Below are 22,066 nucleotides of genomic sequence, written 5' to 3' on the forward strand. Positions count from 1 at the left end.
AAATCATTGTTTTTTCCCGCCGCTTCATGGCGATGATCCACCGCTTGGTCTTGTATCATTCCACCATGATTTTCTTCAACATGTCTCTCGAGACAATTGGCACAAGTCCTCTCCTAATACCTTAGGAAAAAATTGCTTTTCTTCACTCCATTCGAGCTAGCCCCAAAAATAAAATCAAGGATAAGCATGTTATTTTTGAAAATTTTGAATTCCTACCTTCAGTCTCGGTGTGTTTCCTTCTCCACATGAACAATGTCGACTTCACATGCCGATAGTTGATGATTCCTTATTGTTGTTGAGTTGGACCAACCAACCATATGAGACTGAATTTCCAAGTCCACGGCATCATCTTCATTTCCACTGTCTAGGACAAGCCTCTCTCATTGGAGTGGATTATGTAACGCTTCGGGTTAACAATCCACCCCTTCAATTTCACATGATTTGGATCTTAAAGTATCTTAGTAATCTTTAGGATCTTGAAAGTGAATGGGCCTTTATATTGGAGGCTCATCCGATTACATCCAACTTGGCCCTTCTAAAGAGCTCAACAGCCTGCCAAATCTGATTTCTGAAGCATTTATCGTTCCTATCCTTCCAAAGGGCCTAAAAACCTGCCAACATGGCCATCCTCCAAAGAATCTTCCCTCTTTTTCCAACTCCACCCCCTTCTTAGGGCATATAAAAACTCTTTATTGATTATGGGTAAGCCACAAAACATTAAACAGACCAAACAATCTTCCCTCCTTTTCCAACTCCACCCCCACCAGGACATACAAATCCTCTTTTGACTCCGGCATTACCTACGAAACATTTAGCAGACCCAAGAACTCCCACAATTCACCCGTGAAGGCACAGTGAATAAAAAATGGTTAACCAACTTCGCATTTTTCACACACATCATGCAAATATAAGGGTCACCATCTTCCTTTTCAAAAGGTTATTAACTATGAGCACTTTGTTCCTCCCCATCAACCAGGAAAAGTTGCAACCTTAGGGGAGGCTCCACAATGCCACAAAAGGAGGTAAGTGTTGTTAAATGTGACCACATATTTGCATATGCAATGGCATATCTGCCAATGATCAGAAATCTAACCATTGGCACTTTTTTTTTGGCAAAAACAAAACAAACTTTTCCTATTAAAAGGCATCCAAACCTCCTCCATTTGCACCATTATCACTCCAAACTCTCTTTTACTCTTACACCATTATCACTCCAAACTCTCTTTTACTCTTACATACTTCCAACTTCCAAGTGCCATTATAATCTCTTCCAACCAAGTTCCTACTTCTCTACAAGATTAAAAGCAAGAAGATCAATCAAGAGATAAGTTTCTCTCTCTTGGAAGATCAAGAATTCAAGCTTTAAGCAAGATTCAAGAACTCTTATTCGACACCTCTCTCTCTTACATCCAAAATCCTAATTCCTAATCCTATTTTTCTTCTTCATTCATTCATTCTTAATCTATCTCTTCATTCATTCATTAATCATTATACATCTCTTCATTAATTCATTGTATTTATCTTCATTCATTCATTAATCATTCTACATCTCTTCATTCATCCATTGTATTTATTTTCATTCATTCATTTTCTACATCCTAGAATCTGCGATTCTACACAGTACATACAAATTACAATCTAGTTCTCACTACATTCTATTTCTCTCTCTTACATTCTTCTTCATTCATTCATTTTTAATCTATATCTCATTCATTCATAGATCATTTTTAATCTATATCTTCATTCATTCATTAATCATTCTACATCTCTTCATTCATCGATTGTATTTATCTTCATTCATTCATTAATCATTCTACATCTATTGATTCATTCATTGTATTTATCTTCAACCATTCATTTTCTACATTCTAGCCCTATCCCCCTACGTTGACAAGCCGGTCTAAACCATCGGCCTCGAAAAGAGCTCATGGGCATGGGCTCATGGATAGACGATGTAGACCACACCTCGAGGATGTGGTCAACCAAAGGGGTCGGGGCAAATGGCCCACTCAAACCACAATAGAAAATAGAGATTATAAGTAAAAAAATAAATAAATAAAAACCACGATTCAAGATATTGCCAAGTGGTTTTACCAAGTTGGTGTTGCTTTCAACACTGTTAAATTGAAAAGCTTCAAGGTTATGGTTAAAGCAATAGGTCAATTTGGACTTGGGCTTAAACCTCGTTCACATCACGAAATAAGGAAGACATGCCTCAAAGTCGAGGTTGTTTGTACACAATCTTTCATAGCCACATATAAGACATCGTGGAAAACCTACGGTTGTACACTCATGTCTGACAAATGGACCAATGTTCTTGAAATCAGTGGATGCATCGAGCCATCCCCAAATGGCAAATTACTTATTTAAATTACTAGATAGTATAGTTGAGGAAGTAGGAGAGGAATATATTGTCCATGTAATTACAAACAACGCAACCTCATATATAGTCATCGATCTTCTTATAGAGGAGGCGTCATTTATTTTCAACCCCTTACGTGGCCCATTGTGTTAATCTTATGATAGAAGCTATAGGTAGTTATTCTTAAAAGTGATTACAAGGGCTAAAAGAATCACTCATGTCCGATGAATGGACCAATGTTCTTGAAGTCAGTGGATGCATTGAGCCATCCTCAAACGGCAGATTACTTATTTAAATTACTAGATAGTATAGTTGAGGAAGTAGGAGAGGAATATATTGTCTATGTAATTACAAACAACGCAACCTCATATATAGTCATCGATCTTCTTATGGAGAAGAGGCGTCATTTATTTTCGACCCCTTACGTGGCCCATTGTGTTAATCTTATGATAGAAGCTATAGGTAATAATTCTTAAAAGTGATTACGAGGGCTAGAAGAATCATGGTCTTTATGTACAAACGCTCCCTTTTTCTCCATCAAATAAGAAAACACATTGGATGTAACTTGTTATGCCCAGCATCACCCGCTTTGTTAGAGCCTTCTTAGCACTATAAAGATTGCATTCAAAAAAATCCGAACTTAGAAGATTTGTAGTATCGGCCAATTAGACAAATGGGCCTTGGCCAAAGAAGGTTGAAGGGAAGCTAGTCCAACGAACTATCCTTTCATAAAAAATTTGGATACAAGTGATAAAGGCCTTAAAAGCGTCAGAACCCTTAGTCACTATGTTGCGATTGGCGGACAGACATGAGAAGCCACCAATGGTTTACATATATGATGGGATGGAGAAAGCGAGAAATAAAATCATGGATCATTTTAACTATAAAGAGCGTGATTATAGGCTCATTTTAGATATTATAGATAGAAGATCGGGCAGCCAAATGTCATCTCCATTGTATTCAATTGCCTACATCCTTAACCAGCATGTTTATTCGCTTCCCTTAATTAGGTAGAATTACGAACTACGCATATGGTTCGATTTCTTGGCGTGTTAGAAAGAATAGCTCCAGATAAAGAAGAACAAAACATGTCTCTACTCTACTAGACCTTTATACGAAGAGTGAGGGCATATTCTCAAATGATATAGTCATCGAGCATAGGACAATGAAATTGCCCAGTAAGTATGAACATCTTAGACTCTTACAAATAGTTTTTTTTTTACAATCTAATCTACGAGGTCTAACCTACTTAAAACTATTTTTCTCAACTTGCTGGTGAGATGCCTATGGAGTGGACCCGAACAGGAGGATCTAGCTCTAAAGAAGTTGGTCATGAGAATTCTTGGACTCATGTGTTCTGCTAACGGTTGTGAGCGCAATTAGAGCATGTTTAAGGGGGCAAGTTTGGAAAATGTTATAGTTCAAGAGTTAAAAGTTATAAATAAGTCCAAGTCTAAGTAAGCTAGTGCACTTTCTTTCATGCAAATTCACACCAAGAAAAGGAATCGTCTTGAACAAAAGAAGCCCAACGACTTGGTCTACGTCCAAAACAATCAGAAGTTGCAAGAAAGTTTTCAGGCTAAGCAAGAAAAGCCTGGTTTCTATGACCCATCTACTTAGATGAGCTGGATGCAGATAATGAGTGGCTCGTAGAGACGGAAGAACTGGTCTTTGCTGGCAATGACCTGACATGGGCCTAGGTTGAAGATGTCACATTCAGATCGGCACCTGAAGAAGGTACTTCCATTCGAAGGCGAAGGGAGGGTACGCAATAACAGTCAACCGGTGGAAGAGATTGAAGAGATAGAAGAAGGAGATGATCAAGTTGACGATCAACCATTGGATGTTGATGAAGTATTGGTGCGTACAGACGATGAAGAAACAGAAAAAGATGAAGTATATGTGAAAGAAGGAGATGACTCTGATGATGACGATGGTAGTGATCAAATGCCACATTGGCAAGTGGATCAATGTATATAGTATTAGACATTTAGATTTTAGACTATTGGTATTATTTTGTAGCTTATAAGAAAACGATGTTGAAGTATTAGTGCATACAGACGATAAAGAAACAGAAGAAGATGAAGTAAATGTGAAAGAAGGAGATGACTCTGATGATGACGTTGATTATGAGGATGGTAGTGATCAAATGCCACAATGCCAAGTGGATAAATGTATATAGTATTAGATATTTAGATTTTAGACTATTAGTATTATTTTGTAGCTTGTAAGAAAATGATGTTGATGAAGTATCGGTGCGTACAGACGATGAAGAAACAAAAGAAGATGAAGTATACATGAAAGAGGGAGATGACTCTGATGATGATCTTGAGGATGACAATGGTAGTGATCAAATGCCACAATGGCAAGTGGATCAATGAATATAGTATTAGACATTTAGATTTTAGACTATTAGTATTATTTTGTAACTTGTAAGAAAAAGTGTTAGTGTATAAATAGTAAACATTAAGATGTAACTTCAAAATTGTATTTGCACAATAAATAACTTACTGATTATTTTGTTAACTATATTGTTGAATGTTGATGTACTTCATTCATTTTTTAATTGATTTTATTTCTCACAAACTAATTTTATATATGTAAAATTACTATACTAGTTATCTATTAACTTAGGGAAGTTTCCCCTAGTTCTTATATTTTTTTTCAATTTTTCCCTTTTTTAATTTTTTCAAAAAAAAATAAAAAATAAAAATATATGCAATTGTGAACCGCATATGCGGTTTGATGGGAGGTATGGAAAGGAGAGTCAGGAAGTCTAAACAGAAATTATAGAAAGATCGAACTGAGAATTGGGCCCGACTTCTATTGCACCCAAACCATCGCATCCCTATTGGCCATGTCGGGGAGAAGATTTTAGAACCTATTAAGAAGCCACATAGGGGTGTACACAAACCGAGCTAGCTCGGTTGGCTCGTTCGACTTGACTCGGATCGAAGCTGAGTTCGAACCGAGTCAAGCTGATTTTTACCCACATCGTCGTCATCCGATCTCTCTACTCTCTCCCTCCTCCCTTACCCGCACGGCTCTCTCTACTCACTCCCTCCTCCTAACTTACTCGCACCGCCGCACAGCCGCCATCCGATCTCTCCCTCCTCCCTTACCTGCACAGCCACCGTCCGACCATTTCCCTAAACCCCAAGTCCCTGCCACTGCTGCAACTAGCCAGTCCGATCGCCCCTGCCACTGCGGCAACTCCCCTGCCCGATCGCCCTTGCCACTGTTGCAACTCACCAGTCCGAGTTCGATCGCCAGTAAGCCACAAGCCCCTGCCCTTGTATGAACCAGAATCTGCAGATTTTTGTTTGATTTTGGCATATTTGCTTGAATAAGTTGCAGATTTTTGTTTGATTATGGCATATTTGCTTGAATAAGTTGCAGATTTTTGTTTGATTTGGCCATATTTGCTTGAATAAGTTGCAGATTGCTGTTTGATTTGGGCAGATTTTTGTTTCATTTTTTGTATCATGCCTATTAAATAAACAGAACAAAATCTCACGGCTCGAAACTCCGCTCGAAAAACGAACTCGAACACGGCTCAAAAGCTCGAGCTCGAACTCGGCTCGAAAGCTTGAAACTGGCTTGAACTCGGCTCGAACTGGTCCGATTGCTGACTGAGCAGAGCCGAGCTGGAGATGCTGGCTCGGTCACGGAGCCGAGCCGAGTTCGAGCTGGGGTTGCCTAGTGACCGAGTCAAGCCGAACTGAGGCCAGCTTGACTCGGTTCGGCTCGATGTACACCCCTACCAACAAGGTAGCAAACCTACAACTAAAAGATGAGTAACACTGATCTATTAGTGATATTCGTGTTCGTAGCTAGCCTCGCCAACCTCAAAAACTCTTCATGAAGTGCCCTTTCACCTAACCAAATACCTTTCCAAAAGTGGATCCTTTTCCCATCTCCTAAAGAAAACTCGATACCCTCGCCCTTTCATCGAACCAAATATATTTCCAAACCATATCCTTTTTCTCATCTCCTAAAGAAAACTCGATACCTCCTCAAACTTAGTACCCCATCTGACTATTACTTTCCACAACATCGAGGCCCTATAAAGCAATGAGTATCTCGTCCACCACCCCCTTTCTTGAATGCCATATTTCCTAGTTATCACCTCCCTCCATAAATGGTCCTCTTCCGAGCCGAATTGCCATAGCCATTTGTCCACATCCTACATTCCTCAATTTAGGGATGCCAAGATAACTAGCCTTCCCATACTCCCTAAAACGGGCATGGATATCTTTCGTTGTGAGCAAAATGTTTGACACAAAGAACATCATGGTTTCATTTAGTTCATTTCCTTCCATTTGTTCCTGCCACTCTCTCATTAGCTCACAATATGTAAATAACAACCGAATTCCTAGTAGTATGACATCTGTATAGTGTATTATATGGCAGTTTATGTTTGACACAAACAACATCACCATTTCATTTAGTTCCTTCCTTTCCATTTGGTCCTGCCACCCTCTCTCTCTCATTAGCTCACAATATGTAAATGGCAACTAAGTTCCTTGTAGTATGACGTGTATAGGGTATTATATGCCAGTTTTAGGTAAATTTTGAGAAACTTTAGGAAAATGGTGGAATTTTTCAATGAAACTTCGGAAGATGTTAAAAAAACATGATTAAACACGGAGAATTCAAAACATTTAGTGTGTGTGGATGAAAGTTTTCCCTTGTTTAGGGGGCAAAAGTATGCTTTGTCGATCATAAGTAATGGAATTATATCAAAAATGAACTAAAAATAACAAAAAGCATCTAAGATCCACGTGGTGTTTACCAAGCCTCAAGACTAGCAATTATGTTTGATACAAGATTTAACATTAAGGACAAGTTTTGTTTGCCCATGTCAAGAGCAGGTTAAATGTAATCACCAGCACCCTTTTTAACCAATCACATTGTTTTTTTCCTTCTTGAAAGGTGACAATTGTATTAATAAGAAGAAAAAAGCAAAGCAATGCAATGCAATAACCCAAACCAAGAGAGAAACAAAAGTGAGCACTGGGCAAGGGCCTTTATATTGGAGGCCCATCCGATTACGTCTGACTTAGTCCTTCTAAAGACCTCAATAACTTGCCCATTCTAATTTCAAAAGCATCTATTATTCATCTCCTTCCACAGGCCGCAAAAACCCACCACCATGACCATCCTCTAGAGAATCTTCCTTTTTTTCCAACTTCCCTCGTGTAGGGCAATACAAAAACCCTCTACTGACTCCGGCATTACCCACGAAAAAAAAAAATAGACCCAAGAACTTTCCCACAATTCACTCATGAAGGTGTAGCGAACAAAAAAAAAAAAAAAGGTTAACCGACTTAACGTTTTTCGTACACGTTAAGCAGATATTAGGGATCACCATAATCCTTTTTCAAAAGGTTATCAACCATGAGCACTTTGTTCCTCCCTACCAACTATGCAAAAGCTGCAACCTTAGGGGAGGCTCCACAATGCCACACACAGGAGGAAAGGAATAGCTCCAAGAGAATTCGAGAATCAGCCCGACTTCTCTTGTACCCAATCACATCCCTCCTGGCCATGTCAAGGAGGACATTTTGAAGCCCATCAAGAAGTCGCATGAGCTCACCCTCGTCCAACAAGTATCTTCAATAGGGTAGCAACCACACAACCCCACCACTTGAGGATGAGTAACACTAATCTATGGTGATATCCACATATGTAGCTAGCCTCGCTGACGCAGGACAACCCTAATTATGATGCATGCTCATGGACATAATTAAACAGCGGAAATAAAAGGAATAAATGATCTAAAATTCTAACAGTAATCATCATAACTGAGAAAATCATAAAGGAAACATGCAATGGAGCGGGTCATCACTACAACCATGGATTATGGAATTCAATTACTACTTAGGTTGGATCCGGCGAGGGATGAGACCTCCCGATCTTGCATGGTCACACCCAATCGATCAATGAAGATCACTGGTCCGAAGAACCAAGAAGTTTCTCAGATTAGGGATTTGAGAATTTGGGGGTTTAGGGTTTAGATCGGTTCTCAAGATTTTGATCGAAGAAGGATTAGCCAAAATTGGAAAATAGAAAGAAGAAAATTATTACCTTGAAGAAGTTGGAGGGGCACAAGAAGAAATTAGAAGAAGAAGATCAAGGAAAGAGAAGAAGCACTATTAGAGAGAAGAGAGGAATGAGGCAACCAAAGGGTTTGCTTTTCATTAATCAATAGTTGAAATTCGAGTTTAGGGCTTTAGCCCACTTAAATAAACAAATAAAGACATAAAATTACTAAAATACCCCTAGAATAAGCAAACAAAGACAAAATTACCAAAAGACCCCTAACTAAGTCAAAAACGCACAAATAACATAAGTACGGGAAAGTTTGGGCGCTCGGTCTTCTTTCTCCAATCTTCCTTCACATGTGTCTTCCCTAAGTGGGGTCTTCTATATGTCCAATCACATGTGAAAGGTCTTCAGCTCCTCAATAGTCGCATATCCATAAGGACGGCACTTGTGGTTGGCGCTTTCTTCGTTGGTACACCTTGAATGCGCTTGTGTCCGCATCACGCGCCAGCCTCAGAAACTCTTCACGAAGCACCCTTTCACCTAACCAAATATCTTTCCAAAAGCATATCCTTTTTCCCATCTCCTAAAGAAAACTCGATACCCTCAAACTCGGTCCTTAATCTAACAATTACTTTCCACAATGCAGAGGCCCTCGAAAGGGATGAGCATCTTATCCACCATCCCCTTTCCTAAATGCCATATCTCATAGCCTATCACCATCCCCATAAATGGACTTCTTCCGAGGTGAATGGCCACAACCATTTGCCTTGAAGCACTAAGTTCATTCCCCCAACCCCCCTCTTGATAAGGCTTGCAAACATATTTCAATTCAAGTAAATGAAATTTTCCTTTGCCTCCACACTCTGTCACAAGAATTAACATTTCAATCCCTCAACTTATCTAGCACAAATCTTGGACACTTGAAGTGAGACATGGAGTAGAGCAGAAGTTTGACAATGCTACCTTAATTAAAGTTAACCTCCCAGCTAAAGAAAGGTGTTGAGACTTCCACTGTGAAAACTTCCTCTCTGCCCTCTCAATAACCTTGTCCAACAAGTGTTTAGGTAGCTTACAATGCATCAAGGTAAGCCAAGATATATAGAAGAGAAGGAATCCACTCGGCAGCTAAAAACTTCAGCAAAATGCTCCAACCCCTCCTTAGACATACCAATCCCCAATAGTTCACTTTTAGAGATATTCACCTTCAAACCTGACACTACACCACCTCAAAGCATCTAATTATTTTTCTTAAATTGTCCACCTTAGCTACTATCTATCACATTGCAGAAGAGAATGGCATTGTAGGCAAACTACAAATAAGATATTTGAAAGTCCTCCTTATGCACTTGCAATCCAATTAAAAGCCCCGTCACTAACCCTTTATCCAAAATCTTGCTCCATGCTTTCACGACCACCACAGAGTTAGGAGGAAAGTGAGTCCTATCGAAGACCCCTTGACACCTTAAAGAATCCTTTAGGGGACCCATTCACGAGCATTAAGAATTTAACCAATCAAATACACTCAAGAACCAGCTTCTCCATCTCCCAATCGATCTAGCATATAATCAAAAAACTCTTAATCCACAGTCATACGCCCTTTTCTAAATCCAATTTACCAATAATCCGCTTTTTCTTATCCCTGTGTCGTGATTCATTGCACATGTGGGTAATTAAGGCGACATCCAAAATATGTCGCCCAGCCACAAATGCCCTTTAAGCTTTTTAACCATGACTTCCCCACTAGAAGGCAAAATCTAGAAGCCAAAATTATTAGCAAAATTTTGTATGGCCCCTTGGAAGGCTAATGGGTCTAAAGTACTTCAAATTTTATGCCCCTTCTTTCTTAGAAATAATGGCAATAAATGACGGGCCCAATTATGCCGTATTAGTTTTGGTGGGCATATCGGTGCTCGCCGAAACCAATACGGGGCAATTTTTTTCCTCAAAAAAATGTTATTCAAAATATTTAGGATTCCAAATATGTATTCTTTTTTTAAAACCATGTTTATGGTGGCATAACGGTCCACTCTTTGGTTAGAATGTTGTCTCGAACTGTCTAATGATTTCATACACCTAACAGGCTTAAACTGACCCCAGATTGGCCTAGAATTCATGCAAGCTGTGGTACTCATCCCACTAATGCACATCCCTACACATTTAACATCATTCCCCACTAGTAATTCTAAGAAAAAAATAAAATTTGGTTGAATAATGTCGCCGATAATCCAAAAATTCCTAGTCCATAACCATAGGCCCTTTCTAAATCCAATCTACCAATAATTCCTTTTTTCTTATCCGTTTCGTGATTCGATGCACATGTGGATAATTAAGGCGATATCCAGAATATGTCGCCCAGCCACAAACACCCCTTAATCTTTAACTATGACTTCCCCCACCACAAGGCAAAATCTGGAAGCCAAAATTATTGACAATTTTGTATGGCCCCTTGGAAGGCTAATGGGTCTACAGTACTTCAAACTTACTGCGCCTTCTTTCTTCAAAATAATGGCAATAAATGACGCTCCCAAGTATGTCATATTAGTTTTGGTAGGCGTATTGGTGATATGGGGCAGATTTTTTCCCTCAAAAATGTATTAAACAAATGAAATTTTATATATATATATATATATATATTTAGAGGATTCCAAATATGTTTTTTTAACCATGTTTATAGTGGGCATAACAAGTCTTTCGTAAGAATGTTGTCTCAAGCTGTTTAATGATTTCATAAACCTGACAGGCTTAGACTGACCCCAGATTGGCCTGAAATTTATGCAAGCTATGGTACTCATCCCACTAATGCACATCCCTGCACATTTAACATCATTCCCCACAAGTAATTTAAAGAAAAAAATAAATTTTGAATGAATAATGTCACTGATTTAGGGGAGCACTCGAATCGAATGCCCCCAAATTCATGCAAGCTATGACACACATCCCACTAATGCACATTCCTAAGCATTTAACAAAATTAAATTCAAATTCAAATGAATAATGTCATCAATTCTTCAAATCCCCCCAAATCGACCCAAAAATAATGCAATCTATAGCATTCATCACACCAATACATACCCCTTAACATTTGGCATCATTCTTCATAAGAAATTTTAAGAAAAATAAAATAAAATTAATTTAGATGAATGGTGTTGCCGATTCAGAGAACCACTCGACTGCCCCCAATTTGACCCAAAATTTATGCAATTTATTGCACTATCTCACTAATAAATGGGTAACAACGTGTGCTTATTTCACCATTCGAAATCGATGGCAATTTATTGGATGATGAAGAAATAAAAATATTCATTGGTGCAAATCAACTGTTAGAATCATTCATACAATCTAATTTCGGGATTGTGACTTGGTAACAACGGGGCTCACATTTTAATGGGTTTAATTCAATGTTCTTAAATCGCATAAGTGATTGTATGCCATCCAACCTATGTGATCGCTTAAGCGATCGCACAATCACATAAGTAATCGCACAACATTTTTTTTAATTAAAAAAAAAATTAAAATTAAAATTGGGAAAAATCTTTTTTCCATAAAGACTTAACTAGTCCCATCATCAATTTTCAAACTAATTTGTGTAATATTACCTATACTATTTAAGTTATTAATAACTAAAATTAACAACACCTCAACAACTTATTAATAAAAACTTAATACTTTTATCGATAAACAAAATGTATGAAGTACAAACTATATATTTACTATATACATTATTCCCTCTCTCATTGTACCACATCACCACCATCACCATCATCATCATCGTCGTCGTCGTCATCGTCTGAGTCATCTCCTTCTTCAACGTAAACTTCATCTTCTTATGTTTCTTCAACATCTATCCGCACAAATTGCTCATCCACGTCTAACGGTCGAGCATCTTCTTGTACTTCTTCAATCTCAATATCATTGCCTTCTCCTTGACTGCTAGGCACAGACCTCATGCTACCACTCGCCCCTATAGCTCCTCTTCTCCGCCGTTAAGAACCTTCGCCAGGTGTCGACCATAAGAGGCATCTTCAACTTGGGCCAATGTAAGGGACTCGCCGGCAAAGACTGAATCATCTGTCTCCACAAGTCACTCACTATCTGCCTCCAAATCATCTAGGCTGATAGGATCATAAAATCCAGGCTTTTCTCCCCTAGCCTGGAATCTTTCCCACAACTTCTGGTTATACTGAACAAAGACTAGGTCGTTGAGTTTCTTTTGTTCGAGGTGATTTCTTTTTTCGTGTGAATCTGTATTAACATTTACAATGTATAATATTAGCAATTTAGCATTAAAAATTGAAATTAGAGGTGAATTATAGAACTTGAAGTTGTAAAACTTACTAGAATGTACTTCAGTGGCGCTCGCAACCACTCGAAGAACATGTAATGCCAAGAATTCTCATGACCAGCTTCTGTAGTGTTGAATCCCTCCTCGTCGGGTCAACTCCATACATAGACCACCAGTCAGTTGTGCAAATAAGTTTAAGTTAGAGACTTTCTCAATTCTCACTTAGACCTCTTACATTGTAAGTTGTAGAACTTCATAGAATTGCATACAATTTCATACTTTTATTCCTGATAACAATCTCTCTTCACCAAAGCCTTGCACTCTTTAGGTAGAAGTCCAACTCCCGACAAATTTTATCCTGTTCTTCTTTGTCTGGAACTATTCTTTCTAAAGAATCTAGAAATCCGACCATATGGAACGCGACAACCACAGTCTGATCGGGAGACGCAAAGAATACAGTCGGATTACGAATGTAGGCAGTTGAATACAAGGGGGATGACATTTTGATGCCCCAACTAGCATCCATAATATTTAGGATGGGCTAGTAATCACATTCTTTATAGTTGAACTATTCCATTATTTTGTTTCTAGCCCTCTCCATCGCATCATAGATATATAGTCCATGGGTGGCTTTTCATCATCGTTCACCAATCGCAACACACTTACTAAGGGTTCCGATGATTTTAAGGCCTTTACCACTTGAGCCCAAAATTGAACGGAAAGAATGGTTTCTTGAACTTTCATTCGGCCTTCTTTGACCATGGCCCATTACTCTAATCAGCTGACACTACGAAGGTCCTAAGTTCAGCTTTCTTTGAATGTAATCTTTGTAGTGTTAAGAAAACTATTGCGAATCGGGTCACGGATGGACGAAGCAAGTTGCACCCAAGGTGGCTTCTCATGTGATGGAGAAGAAGGGCATGCTTGTAAATAAAAATCATGATTCTCATATTCCTAACAATTACTTTAAGATGTAACCCACATATTTCTTATAGCATTAAATCGGCACAATGTGTCGCACATGGTCCAAAATAAACATCGCCTCTTCTCCTTAAGTTGGCAATCGGTAGCTACATAATTAGTTGTGTTGTCCGTGATAACTTGGACAACATATTCCTCTCCTACCTCTTCAACTAAACTATCTAACAATTTAAATATATCATCGGCCATGTGGGAATGGGCCAATGCATACACGGACTTTAAAAACTCGTCCCAGTTGGACAATTTACAAGGAAGTTTATCAATGTCCGATCGGATCTATCGGTCCATCCATCGGACATTAACAAACAACCATATATTTTCCAACTTTCTTTGTATTCAAAGATAAATGTTCAAGTAAACTCCACCTCCTTTTCAAGGCAACTCTCCCTCACTTCATGATGGAAAGGGGGTTTCCAGCTAAGTCCAAATTGACCTATAGCTTCAACCATTACTTTAAAACTCTTCATCTTCATGGTGTTAAAAGCTACACCAGCTTGACACAACCACTTTGTAGTGTACTAAGTCGTGGTTTTTCTATCCTTCTTCTTATACTAGTTTTCTAAAGTAGCTTGGGTAGGTCCAGATGTAGTCTACACCACCTATCCATAGGCCCATGCCGACATTTGGCGGCCGGCCTGGATCACTGTGGATGTAGATGGTGTAGATTCATCCAAATCTACTATATTTATGTCCTCGTAAGCTTCTCTCTTCATAAATTCTTCTTGTATGACCGATGTGTCATGTCTTTTTCAAGCATGCTTGTCCATATACTCTATGATTTTCCTATAGATTTTTGGAGTAACATTGGTACGTGCTCTTGCATTTGCTCCTGATGCATGCACAAGGTGTTGTTTATGCCGGCCAATACCACCGGAACTTGTGTATCCGCACAGGTCACACACTACATGGGACTTATCACCGGCACTTCGATAGTACCCGTACTTCCAAACCGAGTCATTTGACTTTGGCCTTAAAGAAGAAGATTCGGAAGAAGACATAATGACACTATGTAGTAGCCTAGTAGGGTAGAGTAGTTGTCCGTAGTGTATATGAGACTACGTGTGTATTAGAGTCTTATGTACTAAACAAACTGTAGTTAGTACGTACTACTAAGTATTATTTTGTATAGTAAGCAAGTACTAACTACTAAGTAGTAAGTAAATACTACTAAATGAAGTAAATACTAAAAATACTAAAAGAGAGAGGGAATTAGAGAGAGTGTCACTAGTATGGTTGTGGAGTTACAACTGAGAGAGAGAGAGAGAGAGAGAGAGAGAGAGAGAGAGAGAGAGAATCTCTTGACTCTTCTCAAATCCTTGGAAGTTGGAAGTTGAAACTTGAAAGTTGAAAGTCTTGAAAGTGAGTCTTAAAGTTGAAAACCTTTCTTCTCTTGAACTTGGAAGTCTTAAACTTGAAACTTGAAAATCTTGAACTCTGGATTCTCTTGTATATAGATTCTAGAATCTTGATGTAAATGATCAAACTCTTGAATCTTGAATCCTATAAACTAGAAACTAAAAATAAACTAAAAACTAGAAATAAACTAGAAACTAGAAAATTAGAAATAAACTAGAATCTAGAAACTAGAAACTATAAAGTAGTACAAACTAGAAAATAAAAACTACAAGTCTACAATTACAAATTTACAATTTAGAAATTACAATGAAACAAAATAGAAGACTTTGTTGTTGGGTTGACTTGAATCTTGAGTGTGTGTGCTTGCCACTTGAGAGTTGAGACTTGACTTGACTCTTGAGTTGTTGAGTCTCTTGAGTTGAGTCTTGACTCTTGATAAATGATGATTCTAGTGAAAGAAATCAAGAATAGATCATACAACACAAGTTCGAATAGAGATTAGAATATGAGAATAGAAGAGATAAATGAATCTATATAGTGATTCTTCTTCTTGCTTCTTGATCTTGAATCATTGATCCTTGCCTTAGAACTTCAAGTGAAAATAAATAGTAAAGAATAAAGATAAGAGAAATTATGAAAGAGATTAAGAGAGAATGAGGGCTTTAGAATGATGTATGATAGCAAGAGAGTGTGTATTGAGAGTTTTAGTAAGTATATGTTGCAAATGGAGGGGGAAATGACTTTTTACAGGTAAAACTTCCAAAAATCAAAAAATAATAATAAAAAAAAAGTTCCAACGGTCAGATTTCTGACCGTTGGAATGTATGTGATCGCATAATGGCATATGCAATCGCATACCATCGCATATGCCATATGCATGGTCCTATGCGATTATGCGATTGCATATGACAACATTTAATTTGATTTTATGCATGCCACATGTATAAATTTATGAGTGCAAGTGATTTATGTTTCATACACCACCAAAGCATAATTAAGGAAAAAAGTGGAAGTTCTAAAGTTAGACGGGTTGGACCGCAAGCTCCAGTCCACCTAGCAAGTAACTTCCAGTTGGTTAGGTGCATGTGAAATCCAACCTTTCCAATAGATTGGCCCCAAAATGAGGGTCACCTAGTGAAAAAATCATCCATATCTACCAATTAGGTGGGCCACACCATAAACAAAAATTTCTAACCATTGATAAATAACAAGAAATACAAATGTGGTCCACTCGATGAGTGGATATGCCTATATTTTGCAAAAAGCGATCCTCATGATTGGGCAAACCTATTGGATGGATTGGATTTCTCACACACATGAAAGGTTGGAAGTTTTTTGTTGTTGGACTGTAATTTTCTACTTGGATATAAACAAGCCATGTCGTGGCGTGCTTTTACGCGCGGGGGTAGTACGGGAAATGGATAGTAGGAAGAGGAGAAGTAGCAGCAGCAACAACAACGGGTTTTCCACCCTTCTCAAAAGAAGAAATAGCAGCACCAACATGAGCTTTCTTCTCCTGTTGGTTGCTGCTTATAGAAAGTAAAGACAAGAAATGGAAAGTAGGAAGAGGAGAAGTGGCAGCAACAACAACAACAGGTTTTCCACTTAAACAAGTAAAACTCAAAAAGATTTTATTTAAATGCATGAAAGCTTTCCCTGTTTAGGGGGCAAAAATATGCTTTGTCAACCATAAGTAATGCAATTATGTCTGCAATCAGTTCAAATGTCATAGACTACAAGCAATAAAACACAAACAGTATCTCCAAAAACTAAAAGGAACAAAATGCATACCTTTGTCTAAGATCCACATGGAGTTTGCCATGCCTTGAGATTAAAATGTATGTTTGATACAGGATTTAGCACTAAGGACATGCTTTGCTTGCTCACGTCAAAGAGGTGCAATCACCAACACCCTTCTCAATTAATCACCTAGTCACCCTTGTTACAAAAAAGTAAAGGATTGAACTTCTCTTTTTCTTCTTTTTTTTTTTCTCATGGGTGAGGGGTTAAACATAATTGAGGGGAAAAAGCATCAGGCAAATTGTAGATTCACCACTCTCGCTAATTTCCACAAATAGAGAAAAAGATGTCCAATAATAATCTCTAGGTCCTAGGTGACATGGTAGTGAAAAAATAGCAAACATAACAGGAAATATCATGCATGACAACATTATCATCAATGCATGGAAATTTGCTATGGATCTACCCATTGCATGGGATTATTTGTTAAAGAAGAAAATGTCCAAGAATAAACTCTAGACCCTATGTGACATCGGAATGGGAAAATCAGCAGGCTTTATCATCATCTGCCTCAACCATAGAAATCTGCTATGCTTCTTAATGCAGGGGCATTTTCACACTGGGCTTGAGTAGGGTGGCCCGTATGATGCAGAGGCAAACTCGAGGTGGGCAGTCCGTATGAGGCGGTTGACTCGTGTGAGGCGAGACCCATGTGATGTGGGACTCACAAGGGGGGTTTCCCTAACCCATGGGAAGTAGGGCCTAGGCTATGATATAAAGGGATCGATTCACTACACTCTATCAATTCGAGCTTTTAGAGCAAGTAATTAATTGTTCTGCGTCAAAGTGGTATCGGAGCGGGAGGTCTCATGTTCGAGACTCCTCACTGAGGGTGATTAATGCAGGGGTATTTTCACAGCAGGCTCAAGTGGGGTGGCTTGTAGGATGTGGGGACACTCGGGGTGGGCAGCCCATGTGAGGCGGGTGACTCGTGTGAGTCGAGACCCATGTGATGTGGGGCCCACAAGGAGAGTTTGGCTAAGGACCCAACCCATGGGAAGTGGGGCATGCACTATGAGATGAAGGGATTAATTCGCCATGCTCTATCAAAGCGAGCTTTTAGAGCAAGTAGTTAGTTGTCCTATGTCACATCTACTAGTGCGTTAGATAGGAAAGGAAAAATCATGTAGAAAATTCATGCACACACCATGTAAGGACAAGCTTGATATTTTGGCCACAACACATACGCAATGGAGCCCACAAGAAGAACATCTTGGATCTTGCACATGTCACATTGGCACATGTTCGAAATGCAAGATTCAAAAGTTTTACACCATCAAGGAGTCATTGCATTTCTTGAAATAATACCATAAATCTCAACGTCTTGAAATAATATAATAAATTTCTTACCGATAAAAATTACTCAAACTTTCAAAGATTGACCTCTTAATGCCGTAAACTATGCACCTTGGCTTCGTAAAGAAATTTATTGACATTCACATGTATGAAAGATAGTGCTTAATTAATAGGTTAAGTGTTCCCATATGCAACTGCAAGTGCCTTTTATTAGTTTTATTGTTAAAAGAAGAAGAAGAACAAGGGGCAAGATTCCCAATACATGATTTTCCTAGATAAAGACGTAAAATAATGCTAATACGAACAAACATAAAAATAAAATAAAATAAATCTGACCATATAGGCATATCACTTATATCCGAACAGTGAAACTAAGCAAAAATGGCTCATCATTTTCGAACTTTAAGGGCATGTTTGGTTTTCCAATTACAATGGTAATTGGTTGTAAATGTGTATGATTATTTTACTCTTGTAGTTGTGTGGTGACTGACATCACTTACATTTGACTGCAATGCTACATTGTTTGTTTCACCCAGAAATCACTGTAAAAATGGTACTCTTATAGTGCAAAAATGTAACGATTACAAGTTACTTTAACTACTTCCTTTACAAGTGTATTTGACTCTCGATTTACGAGCCATATTTCATCTTTAAACAAACACCTGGAAATGATAATGATAGTTCATTTACTTTGCATTTCATAGGAAATTGGAAAACCAAACAGGCCCTAACTAGTAGATTCCATTTGTAAAGGATACAATCTAGGATTGATTTGAAGGGGAGCAAAATCATAGCTCCAGCCAAGGTGCAACCAAGCTCTTGGCCAGACATTTAAGCAGCCTATAGCCTAGTACAACTAACCCACCACCCCCTACACAAGTTCTAAATTTTCTTCTCAAATAGGAAACAAGCGAGAATCCCTCACTTTTTTTCCCTCCTTTGAGAGAGAGACTCTTCTTTGTTTATTCTCCTCATACACCTAAAAACCAAGGAGTTAAGGGAAGTAGAGATAAAGTAAAAGAACCGATGGGAAAGATATCCTACCGTTTTTCTTCACATCCCAAATCCTTAATTCTCATAAAACACAAGAAAGACTTCTCCCAAATGCCGCATGGCACAGGATGGCAAAAGAGTAAGATGCATCTTTCTAAGCTATCTTTGTTAACTATATGTCTTGTCAATTTGAAGGAATGCAATAATTGAACCTTCAGGAATAGTATGGAACAGGATGAGACTATCTAGAATACCAGGCCATGACTTTGAGATGGGCTTCAGCCTTCGAGGATTAGTGGTACCCAAATTTAAGCGCGCAGGTAGGAGATGCATGAGGCATGGACCTATCAATGAAGCTAAGATGACCTCTCATCACTAGCGCATGTCATTTTGATTCACAATTACTTTTTCACTACTTGAGCCCTATTAATGAAGAAAGTTTGGTTACTCAAAATATATTAAAAAAAACTACGGCCACCAATATCCCCTACTCAACAATGCACACGTGCATGATCATATATAATTACAAAGAAACCATGACAGTTTTGTAGCCTAAATTTATTTATTTATTTTTAAAGCCCCTTACAAGCAGAAAATAGCAGTGGCCAAGATTTATTGTCCAATCGACTAAATGATGACAGAGGAGCAAACCTAAGAAGTTTCAAACAAGAAACAATCGTTCTAATCTATGCAAAAGGGAAACTGCAGGTATCACAATTCCCATCCCTACTTTATTTCAGACATTTATTCAATAGTTAGCCTACACATGTAGATGAAAGTTTTCAACATGCAAAAGAATAAAGATAATGAAAAATAAAAATAAAAAACATTCACACTAGTTCAAGATAAGCATGGAGGAATCAGTTCCCGCCATCATCACCAAATGAAATAGAGAATGCTGCAACCCCTTAACTTTGAATTCATAGACCAGACACCACAACTCAATAAATGTAGACCATATTTCAAGGAAGTTGAATCCAAAACCCAAGATTATGAGCCAAAGTTAAAGGCAAAAAACATTGAAACAGAAAATCAGAAGGAAAAAAAAAAAAAAAACATAACGGATTAAATAAGAGTTAAAAGATTACATGATGCGCACCTAAAATGAACAAAATATAACACATGAATTCCTAAACACCAAAACTATCATCAAATTTGGCATTCTTCAAACCTTCAGTAGAAGCAAGAATAAAGTATTCTTCACAGCGGAAATCAAGAGAATAATATCAAAATAGCACTCACCCTTCTTCACGCGTACCAACTTTCCCGAGTGCGACCGACGGACATGCCTCACAGCAAAACCAACTGTGGGAGCCCTCCCACCAGTAGCAACTCTGATCTGATGGTCCGGAAGCAACGACGTTGGCGACTTTGGAGATGAAGACAACACCTCCGCATTTTGAGATGCAATCTTCAATAGTTCCCTCTGATCGTCAGTCAGGAATCCCTCATTCGATGCCATCTATAATAAATAAATAAATAAATAAACACCTCCAGTGGAAACGAATCCAAGAAGAATTACAGTAAAATCACGTTTAGAACTCAAATCATACCTTTAAACTGCACAATCATAAGGGGGTCGTTTGGATGCCTGTAAGTTCTGTAAGTGGTAAGTGACTTACAGCAAGTCACTTACAGGTGATGTTTGGGGGAAGAAATCCTCCTGTAGGTCACTTGCAACCTGTAAGTCACTTACAGGCATAACTGCCAGAACTTTAAAAAGAAGGGAAGAGAGGTAAACGCACCTTTGTGCTCTCTTTAACTATGGCCGAACGAAGGTACGGCCCACCAGATGGACGGTGCAGAGATAGACGTAAGTGGGTTCGGAGACCGAGAATCCAGCGATTTTAGGAGAAGGGTTCCTTGCAGGAAGAAGCTAGGGTTTCTGACTCCTTTCCCCAACTTCCCTTCTCTGAGATGGTTCCGAAAAGGAGAGCCGATTGCCTGGGCACAGAGATATACCTGTGCCCGGGGCTGTGTGGGGTCCACAGAGATGTCTGTAACAAATCCTCTCCGTCCATCTTTTTTTAAAGACCACATTAAGATAGGAGGCTAAAAGTTAAGTAGATCCAAGACTTAGGTGGGCCACACAAAGCAAAACAGTACGAAAAGAAACGTCCGCCGTTGAAACCATCCTGGAGCTGATCTTTATTATTATGTTTATATGCCGTAGGTTACCACTCGGATAAACTGCAGGTACAAATATCTCCCTATACAAACTTCCGTGGTGTTCAATCCCCACCGTTTCGTGTGGTATAGCTCGTGCGAGTTTTTCACCTGTCTGTTTTTCAGAATCCATGGGCGGAGTGGATTTTCACCGACATATCAGTGAGCCCCACAATGTCCTGGGCACTGTACCCGGGTCACAGGCAATCAGCTCCCTCCCAAAACGGGGGTATTGCATGTGAAAGGAGATGCGACCTCCCTAATGACTCGGTGCTCTGTGGGCCCCACCATCGTGTATGTGTTTTATCCATGCTATTAATCTATTTTTTCTTATCATTTTAGGGCTTGATCCAAAATAATGAGATAAATATAAATATCAGGTGGACCCCTTATAAGAAAGCAATAGTAATTAAATGTCCACCGTTAAAAACATCTTAGGGCCAATTGTAATGTTTGTTTGACACCCAATCATTTGATTAGGTTATATTAATTAGGTCATACAAATAAGGATTAAAAAACAAGATCAACATGATCTAAAACTTTTGAGGCCCATGAATGTACCTCATTTTTTGCCTTATAATATAAAATGAATTGAAAAACTGGACTGACGGTGGATGAAACGCATATATTATAGTGGGGCCTACAAAAGCACTAGCCACCTTGGGTTGATGGCGTCACTAGCCGATCCCTGCTGTGTTAAAAAAGGGAGAGGATTAGGTATGGCCCAGCCTCACCCCACAAGGCGCCCCTAATTGTGGGCCTACCTTGATATATGCATT

The 22,066-nt window shown here is 38.7% G+C and overlaps 1 protein-coding gene across 1 annotated transcript in view; it reads right to left on the bottom strand.

Annotated features, from left to right (window-relative positions):
* The window catches only part of LOC131239941 (MA3 DOMAIN-CONTAINING TRANSLATION REGULATORY FACTOR 1-like), a 61,344-nt gene extending 40,289 nt beyond the window's left edge, over positions 1 to 21,055 (bottom strand). Inside the window, 2 exon segments of the mRNA XM_058237887.1 lie at positions 20,364 to 20,583; positions 20,867 to 21,055. Coding sequence (XP_058093870.1) covers positions 20,364 to 20,583 — 220 coding nt within the window. The 5' untranslated portion in view covers positions 20,867 to 21,055.
* Positions 21,056 to 22,066: the final 1,011 nt, after the last annotated feature.

The sequence above is a fragment of the Magnolia sinica genome, chromosome 3, assembly GCF_029962835.1.
Source record: "Magnolia sinica isolate HGM2019 chromosome 3, MsV1, whole genome shotgun sequence".
NCBI lineage: Eukaryota > Viridiplantae > Streptophyta > Magnoliopsida > Magnoliales > Magnoliaceae > Magnolia > Magnolia sinica.